Source organism: Ovis aries, chromosome 10, assembly GCF_016772045.2.
Source record: "Ovis aries strain OAR_USU_Benz2616 breed Rambouillet chromosome 10, ARS-UI_Ramb_v3.0, whole genome shotgun sequence".
Taxonomy (NCBI): domain Eukaryota; kingdom Metazoa; phylum Chordata; class Mammalia; order Artiodactyla; family Bovidae; genus Ovis; species Ovis aries.
Genome location: NC_056063.1, coordinates 73,396,715 through 73,406,257, shown reverse-complemented (window position 1 = coordinate 73,406,257; position 9,543 = coordinate 73,396,715). Strand labels below are relative to the sequence as shown.

At 44.4% G+C, this 9,543-nt stretch overlaps 1 protein-coding gene across 1 annotated transcript in view; it reads right to left on the bottom strand.

Annotated features, from left to right (window-relative positions):
• Nucleotides 1-627: 627 nt before the first annotated feature.
• Nucleotides 628-9,543, bottom strand: part of HS6ST3 (heparan sulfate 6-O-sulfotransferase 3) — a 733,136-nt gene continuing 724,220 nt past the window's right edge. The window contains exon 2 of the mRNA XM_004023507.6: nt 628-8,180. Within this exon, the coding sequence (XP_004023556.4) occupies nt 7,472-8,180 (709 nt within the window). The 3' untranslated portion in view covers nt 628-7,471. The remainder of the gene's footprint in view (nt 8,181-9,543) is intronic.

The window sequence follows — 9,543 nt, the reverse complement described above, 5'->3', positions numbered from 1 at the left end:
GAAATTTTTCTCTCCTAGAAGCTAATTTTGTTTCTTTGTATTGGAGGAACTAGTCATACCAAAAAAAAAAAAAAAAAAAAAAAAATCTGGCAAACCATGCACGCAGAAACTAGAGGGATCATAATGGATTTCATTACTGTTTGGGTTTTCTTCCTCTCTCTTTCTCTCTTTTTCCTCCCTTCCTCTTGTTTCTTTCCTGTCTTTTAGCTTGAATTCCAAACTGCTTTCCTTTAATCCCTGTTGTTCCTCTTCCATCAGTCCTTCTCAGACCTTTGCCTACTCCTTTAAGTCTGTAGGTTGCTTTCTGCAAATGTGAATTTCAGTGTGCTGAGCAGGCACTGAACTGGGGAGCCTCAGCAAGAGCCATGGTTTTAGAAGTTCACATGTTTGAAAGTCTGTGAAACCCTCCCTGGCCTCAGAGATTTGCAATTGCTTCAATCTATATTTTCTTTGTCTTTTATGCTTTTAAAGTTTCACATCCAATAACCACATTTGTATCCAAAGCATGGATTTTTAGAATTTGACAAAGCTGATCCCCTGTATTCAATTTCCACAAATCCCTTAAAGTATTTAACCAGCTCTTCTCCTTTCGCAATGATGTCTAAACAAAATCACAGAGGGAAACAGTTGTTCTTGACATCACAACAGTTTAATATGTTAACTTATTCATTAAATTGTGCTTCACATCAATGAGAATCCTCAGTTCTACAAACTATCATTTTTTAAATAGCAATAAAGGTTGATAATCTCACAACACAAGCTCCTAGTACCCGAGTTCATACATAGTATTGCACAGAAATGGAAAGAAATATCTTAGGAGAAATCACTTACTATCTATTGGATAACTATCTTTACATCTAAAATGGGGCACCAGACACAAGTCCAGAGTCTTCTTTCCACCATTTTTCATTGTGGATTTGTGAAATGAAAAAGAATACAAGCAAAACCCAGAAGGTCTTCCTGGGGAGGGAGGTGTGGAGAAGGAAGAAAAAGAAAAGATGCCCACATTATTAAAAAAAAAAAAATGACAAGCTGGTGGAAATAAATGGGACAATGACTAAATCACACTGTCATTGTCCCAACGACCATGACAAGCACTCACTGCTCCCTCAGTTTTCCCCAGAAAGAACTGAAGCCTTTCAGCACTGACATCTGGCCCTTTGATAAATTCCCACCAACTACAACAGAACTTGTAACCCATGGAGGCTCCATTTAATGTGCCGAAGCATGACAGCTGTAGTCTTGTCCATAAATGACCTAGACCACGGGCTCAAAAACCATCTGTGGTCCTGTGTCCTCAGATCCGTAGTTCTGTTGGGTTACCTCCAGTCCTGGCTTGGAAGTTCAGGGGCTTTTGTCTTGCAGATGTTGCTGGTGTTCATAGTGAGGCCAGTCCTCTGGAAAGCTCAGCACCTCTGCAAGGTAGGTTGGTTCTGCGGGTGTGTTGTGAGGGTGGGTCCATATACAGTCTGTCCATTAGGCTACAAAACACACAGGTCTCAGAACCCTGCCCATGTGCCCAGAGGGGCTAATAAGGGAGTTAGTTCAGGGGTGTCTAGGTGGATGTGGTGAGAGAAAGCAGGCTTATGTCCAGTAGAGATGGAGAGAGGGAGTGGAAGAAAAGCTGAAAGTGCCTTGGAGAAAGAACCTTTGCATGCTGCCCAGAGATGACATAAATGGGTAAGGTCATTGGACTCAGCCAGTCCCAATACCCACCTGCAGACTTTTAGCTGGAGTTCTGCTGACCAGCGGAGGCACAGTAATGACAAAAAAGAAAGACCCTAGAGACACAGCTGTGATCAGATCACAGAACCCTTTGCCAAAGTCCACCCCAGCTTTCTCTCTGATCCAGCTCCAGTTCAGTCCCTAAAATTATCCTGAATGCTCTGATCCTGTCTCACAAGTCTCAAGCCTTTTCTTGCTCTTTGCAGTGGCCAAAAGAATCCAAATGGCTCCAGAATGCCCTTGACACTGAGGACGGAAATACCCTTGACACTGAGGTCAGAAACTGTCCCTGACTCACTTTCCTGTTTCCCTATTCCCTTGCACATCTTTTCCCCTTTTAAAGACCTGCCTGCTTTTTCTCTGTAGCTACTCTTTCTCTCCCAACCCTCACATCTGATCCCATGAGGATGATTCCATCCTACAAGCTCTGCTCTCAGCTAGAAGTCCGAGTTGGAGAGGAGTCAGATAAACCCTTGGTGGGAAAGTATTAGCTTATGACAACAGAAAGCATTTCCTCTCCCTGGCGAATGTGCAAAGGGATTCATTTAACAGCAAATAAAAATTTTAAGAACCAAAGCAGTATGTCGCTGATAAAATTCCAGGGACTGAGGAAAGAAGTAGAGAGGAAGGGAGATTTTTCAACCAGGGGTTCTCTTGTGCCTCTGTAAAGCATCTCTATTCAGGCTGCCACTGATTCAAAATATTTCTACCACCAAGCTTCCCTAAGGAGTACCTTCCCTTGGGCTTCATCTTGAATAGCTTTTGGATTGGATGGGGTGGACCTCCAATGGGAGGTGTTTGAGCGGTGATGCTTCAAGATTTCCCTGTAACACTACCCATCTCTTGGCCATTTCACGCCTAATAAGAGGTTTCCTCCCTGGAAGCAGGGAGTTGAGAGCCAACTCTACCCCTCTCCTTGGTGTTTTTTGAGTCCCTGCAGTTCTATGAGAAGGCAAAGGAAGCTATAAATCAATAGAGATTGAGATTTCATATTCTTGCAATTCTCAATCCCAATACTGATGATGAGTAGCATAAAGTAGCAGAAAAATATGAAGTCAAAAGACTGGGGCTGTGAGCACCTGTCTTGTTAATAAACTAGAATCTTTAGGAAATCTTTCAATATCACTGAATCTCCATGCCAAACTATCGAATGGAATTAATGAGCTATTTTACATACAAGACTGTGGTGAAAATCAAATGAGATACTAGATGTAAAAATGTTTTGAAAAGCATGAAATACTATACAAAGTTACAAATTTTAATCTTAGCCTTAGCAAAAATGGGTGACGAAATAGATGACATTGAAAAGTACTTGAAATATGTTTTCAATTCCTTTTTGTGTCAGAGACTGATAGTTTTGATCAGTATTGATTTTCACATTGTTTCTTTAATAATAGAACCTATATATTTATCAAGGCACAAGGCAACCAATAATGATGACATTTCCTGGTCTTCTTAGCAGCTAGATGTAGCTAATAGCTAGGTGTTAGCCTGTGAGATGTGACTGGAATTGATAGGTGCAACTTCTCCCCGCTTCTTCTAAGCTGTCTGAAATAACAATGAGATGGCAGGAGCTGCAGCAGTCATCTTGGACCATGAGTTGAAAGCTGCATGTTAGGAGGAAAGAGCAAGAGAGGGCCTGGGATTCTGGTAATATCACATGGCAGGCTAGTTTGTCTTCTAACTGAGAGAGCAATTGCTTCAATCTTTTGAGGTCACTATTGTTTTCAGTTTCTCTGTTAAAGCAGCCAAATAGGAATCCTACCTGCTGCTACTGCTAAGTCACTTCAGTCGTGTCCGACTCCGTGCGACCCCAGAGATGGCAGCCCACCAGGCTCCCCCGTCCCTGGGATTCTCCAGGCAAGAACACTGGAGTGAGGTGTCATTTCCTTCTCCAATGCATGAAAGTGAAAAGTGAAAGTGAAGTTGCTCAGTCAGGTCCGATTCGTCGCGACCCCATGGACTGCAGCCTACCAGGCTCCTCTGTCCAAGGGGTTTTCTGGGCAAGAGTACTGGAGCAGAGTGCCATTGCCTTCTGGACTTGTATTTATATTTTAATGATCTTTGTTTACCTCCTTGATCCCCTCTCATTCATATTATCAGAGTTTTGAACAAGTCCTCATTTCAAACCTTTGGTCAAACTATTTCTGACAAAGTTACCTCCTTTTGAGGATAAGGAGCATATTTTTATAATTTTTTAATAACACATGTGATAACCTTAACTGTTGCCTAACACTGATTGTTAATGTTAGCAATCATTAGAAAGAGTATTCAAATAATTCTCAGGGCAGGTTTTCTCTATTGTTGAGAGTAGGTAGCCAAAAAGTTAAAAGGAGACAGAATATATAGTACATATCTTATTCCTTCATAATAATTTAAACACACAAATATATAGATAGTTTATCCAAGTCTGGTTACTGATGTTGCCATTGCCAGAGAATAAAAGGAAGGTCTACCTGGGAATTGTAGGAGTCAACAGGATGTGGAACTCTAGGGATTTTTCTTTTTTCTTTGCCTCTGCTGGGCTTTTAACACAGATGTATCTGGAATGACTTAGTTTGGGGTCTTAATATTCATTGGATGGACCAATGCTGAAGCTGAAGTTCTGATACTTTGGCCACCTGATGCGGAGATCCAAATCATTGGAAAAGACCCTGATCCTGGGAGAGATTGAGGGCAGGAGGAGAAGGGGTCGAGACAGGATGGGTTGGTTGGATGGCGTCACTGACTCAATGCACATGAGTGTCAGCAAACTCTGGGAGAGAGTGAAGGACAGGAAGGCCTGGCGTGCTGCAGTCCACGGGGTTGCAAAGAGTCGGACATGACTTAGCAACTGAACAACAGCAACAACTTAAGGCTGCTGGCTACCCATGGATCCTTAGACCCAGATGCCTTCTGCTGACATCCTTTCCCAGAGCTGAGGATCACTGGGCAGGCAGGTGCACCGTCAATTTTCAGAGAACAAACTGCATCCTCACCTCTTCATTTCTATCAACAGAGGACCGCAGGGAGAGGACGAGTGTGCTGCTTTGGAATGAAATGATACGAGGAGGAAGTTCATGTCGGTCTTTTTAATTTGCTCAGCACTGGCCTCGGGCCAATACAGAGAGATGGTTTCTCCTCTCAACATCCTGATACTGGGTCTCCAGCGGAGCCTCATACATCACGCCTTCAGCAGCGAGGCCACGGAAAGCCTTTTGATAGAAACCCCGAGGCGCCGGAGGAACGGTGTGAAGTTAGCAGAGGCTGCCTTCAAGTCTCAGCTAGGCACGAATTCTCTGCCAAAAATGTAAAGTGAGTTCAAAAGAAACAATCTGAACGCTTTCTAACTTGTTTTTATTTTCCACATGACAAAACATTGGATTGTTAGCGTGTGTGTGTGTGTGTGTGTGTGTGTGTGAGTGATTCAGTGACAGGCAGAACAATAATTTGCAGCTCTGCCATTCTACAGAGCATTAGATCTTAGCATTGAAATGGAAAGAAAGAGAGAAAGCTGCTCATTAATCCCAGTAGCAAGCCTTTTTTCTCACTACCTTAGGAACAAATCATCAGGCAGGGAGATGTTAATATTTTGTAAGCTTAATCTGTAACAGCTAACAAGCAATATTTTCGGCCCCTTTAACCCACCCCATCTATGGCTTAAGAAGTACAACTGTCTATAAAGCCATCAGTCTCTCAGCCCCTTGATGGATGAGTGATTTGGAGGAGGTTGGACTCAGCCAAGGCAACATGGCACTGGGTCCCTGATGGCTTGGAGCTATCACACTCAGGTGGGTTAGACAGAAACCCTTCTGGACAATAATGGGTGGTTTCTAGCACAATTGGCAGGAAGCTTTTATCCCATATGGAAAACATTATGGAGACAAAAAAAGAGCTTTCCCTCTGAAGTCAGCCAAATCTAGCTCACAACCCATGAGGAAGCTACTTATTGTCTGTGAATCTCACTTTCCACGTCGTGAAATTGGGACAAACAGTATCTACCTTCTTGTGAATAGATCTGAGTTATGACAAGGGCCGCTCAAAGTTCCTGGCACAAGGAAGGTCCCAGTAATGCCTTTCCTCCCATGAGAGATGGAAGCTGAGGGTAGTATCAGGAATATCTAAGCCTCTTCTCTAGAACTCTCTTTGATGGAGACACCAGGCTTCCCTCTGCGCAGGCAAGTGCTCCATGAATGTGGGTTGATTAACTCTCAACCCCAGAGAGAGTATTCTGGAGGCTGAGACGCAGCTTATGTAAAGCTGGCTTAAACATCAAACATGTTGGATATCAATGAAATAGGCTTTTCAATCTGATTTAGGGGGTTCACTCATTTTGCCTTCAGCTCCTTGAAAGGACTGATCAGATCAGTCTGTTGTGAAACTTTCTACTCACTCTGATCCCCTATTAAATGCCAGGCAAAGGGTTTCCACTCCCTCTGCCTTATTTCTCCCCTTATTATTCAAAGACATTGTGTTGTAGCTGTGGCTGGGAAGAGGTGAAAATAAGAAGCACTTGGTAATGCAGCCTATTTTTTCGGACCACACTCTCACTACAGGTAGTGATCATGCACGGAGAAAAAAATATTACCAGGCTACCGATATTCAAATGTTGGGAGGTAGAGTCCTAAACTCCTGGAGTAAACATGCACTGCGTTCCATGTCTCATGGCCTAAGTCAGAGTTATTTTTTAAGTTAGTGATCTTGACTTTATTTTGCATACATGCTAGCTGAGCTCCAATACTAAAGGCCAAATTCCTTTTAAGTGTCTTTTCCTCTATGACAGTAGCGTTTCAAACCTGGCAGTACTGAATCAGATAAGAGGCCTGCTCCAAATAGGAAAAACTCTGAAATAGTCCTCATTAAAAAAGCTAAGGTTCTGCAGTCACATTGGAAATGGTGGACAGGTGGTTATCCTCCTGCTTTTCTCCCTGCTTAATTTATCTTTCTTTCCTTATACTGAAAATAAAAACTGGTAAAGGGTGTTTTCCTTAGGTATTCGTTAATAAGCATGTTCTCTCCCTTACTCATGTTCCTTTCTCTGGGGCCACAGGCACATGTCTCCTGAATCTACTAGCCTTTCCTTAAAAGATGGGGGAGAAGCATGGCTCAGGGATAAGATGCAGAGGGTGTGAGTCTGCAGTGATGGTCAGTAGCAGGGTAATCGTGTTGAAAAACAACCATAACAACAAAACACGTTACACTGCTTATGATTTTAAACCACATTCAAATAGAGTTCAAAGATGAGAGCCAACATCCAAGAGAGTTGGCATTAAACCTCTTGGGAAGGCTGAAAAAGCCTTCTCTTCCTCTCTCTTTCAACAGCAGTATTTCCATTAAAGAGACAATATGAACCGGTCAGTTTCAGCAGAACATCCAAGCCATAATTTGGCTTTTCATGTGTACTTGGGTAGGTTCCAGTTGCCCAAACTACAACCTGGGCTGTTGCTGCGAAAAAACCCCAAGGACTCTTTCCTTTGTTGGTGCTTTGCCCCTTGACCTTCTAAAGAGGTCTATCCCGTTGGGTGCATTCCTTACCCTACTTAATATCACAGATTGACAAATGTCAGAAAAAAAAAAAGAGAGAACCAGATGGATCATCTCTGGCTGGAAAAAGGTGAAGACAGAGAGGAAGCAAGGCGGGGGGGCGGGTCCCAAACAAGCCACCTACGGGCCAGACATCCTTGGCGTGGTCCCACATTCTGCAAGGTGAGGTCAGTGTGCTGGCTCAGCCTCCCCCTTCCGCGGGAGGAGAGGGCGGGGGGGTCGGTCACCATCTCACCACCTGGCTGTTGTAGTCCTCCGTGACGGCCCCCTCGGGGTTCCCCTCCTGTTTGGGCCAGCGGTGGCCCCTGTGATCTCGCTGTAGCCTGCGCTCCCCGCGTCTCCTCTGCCGGTCCCTCTGGCGCTCCAGCTGCTTGGTGCGGTGGTAGCGCTGCTGGAAGAGATCCTTGGCATACTCGTAGAGCTGCACGTCGAGGAAGTTGAGCTCCTCGATGCGCCGGCGGGCGCCCTCGTTGATCTCCACGTTGGAAGCCCGCGTGATGTTGAACTGCGTGAAGGGGGAAATGAACTTGAGGTTGAATGTCCTCTCAAAGAGAAACTGCGTCTTGCGCTGGAACTCCGTGAGGCCGAAGAACGCCATGTTCTTGAGGTTGCTCTTGGCGCTCTGCAGCAAGATCGCGTTCCTCTCGCTCTCGTTCATGAAAGTCAAGTTGTAGCAGCCCACCAGGCTGAGGTCGGCCAGCATGCGCACCTGGCGGTTGTTGGCCAGGTTGTAGGTGCAGTCCATGAACTCCCGCAGGCTGACCCCAGACCAGTCATCCCCTGGGTAGCAGGTAGGCAGCTCGTCTGGGGTGGGGCTCCTCCCGTCGCACATGTGGAGGGAGGTTTTCCACGTGGCCCCTCTCTGGACGTGTTTCCACTCGCTCAGGTATCGGGACACTGGATCCCGCAACATGGTGATGTAATAGAAATTCCTGGAAGAGATGAGGGGGAGAGCGTCAGTCCTCCAGAACTACAACCCTGGGAACTCGGGCCTCTGTGGCCTTTATATCAGCACTGAGTCAATGGACTTGGATGCTGAATGGTCACCTGAGAATGTCCTGCCAGTGCTCACGTGAGAGGCTGTTAGGCCAATGTTCCTCGCTGTGCATGTTTCTATAAACATGCATGCATGGGTTTTCAGTACCATTTGCTGCATTTTTTCTTTCGGCTACAGTGTGGGCAGCCTACCCCAGTATTCTTTGCCAGAAGAATTCCATGGACAGAGAAGCCTGGTGGGCTATAGTCCATGGGGTTGGGAAGAGTTCAACAGGATTGAGTGACTTTTGCTCACTCACAGCGTGGGGAGGGCTGGGGTTGGGGGAAATAGTTCATGCCTTAATGCAGTAATAATTCACTGATAAATTACAACTGGCAACAACACCACCTTACTTTTAGAAGACTCACCATGATTATTGAAAGTTATCACCCAAATGATATTTTATCTGATCCCTAAAAGGTACTTTTGGAGTAGATATTGGGGACTATTTGATAGGGAAATGTGCAAGGGGGTTAAAATGATTTATCCAAAGCCAGGAGACTAGAAAGAGCAAAGCAGAAAGCCAAGTCTCCTTAATCTTTTTTTGGGTTAAGAGGTAGGTGGTGTAGGGGAAAGATGTGTTGTATGGAGACTAATATTTATTGAGCACTTATTACGTGCTGGAAACTGGACTAGGTGCTTTGTGAGTACTGGCACAGATAACCTTCAACATAACTTGTAAAATGAGTTTTATCATGACTTAAAAAAAAAAAAAAAAACAAAACTGAGAACACAGAGGTGAAAAACAGCCCAAGATCCTAGAGCAAATGAATATTTGAACTGTGATAAAATTTTAGGCCTATTTGATTTCAAAGCTTCTGTGCTTTCTTGGGCAGCAGATTTTAAAAACAAAAAACGTAACTAATTTTTATTGAATGCCTATTAATTGTCAGGTGCTGTGGTTCTTACAATCATAGGTGTCATCTCATCTAATGGCACCTAATGGAACACAGAGAAGAGATACATTTTATAAATGGTTAGCTTCAGAATGATTAGGTAAAGATCAGGGTACAACTGGCTCACAAGAGAGATGTGAAGAGGCCAGAAGGGATTTGGAAAATCGACAGATAAAGACACAGCAGTAGGCATTAGAGAAAAGCAAATATTGATTCCAAGTCAGGAAAATCCTTCTCATCATTTGAGCAGCTGCCAATGGAGTGGGCTGCCCAACCCACCTCTGTCACCAGGAGTGACACTCAGGGTTTGCCCTGGGCAGACAAAAACATCTCTGAAAAGTTCTGAAAAGAACATTGCTTCCC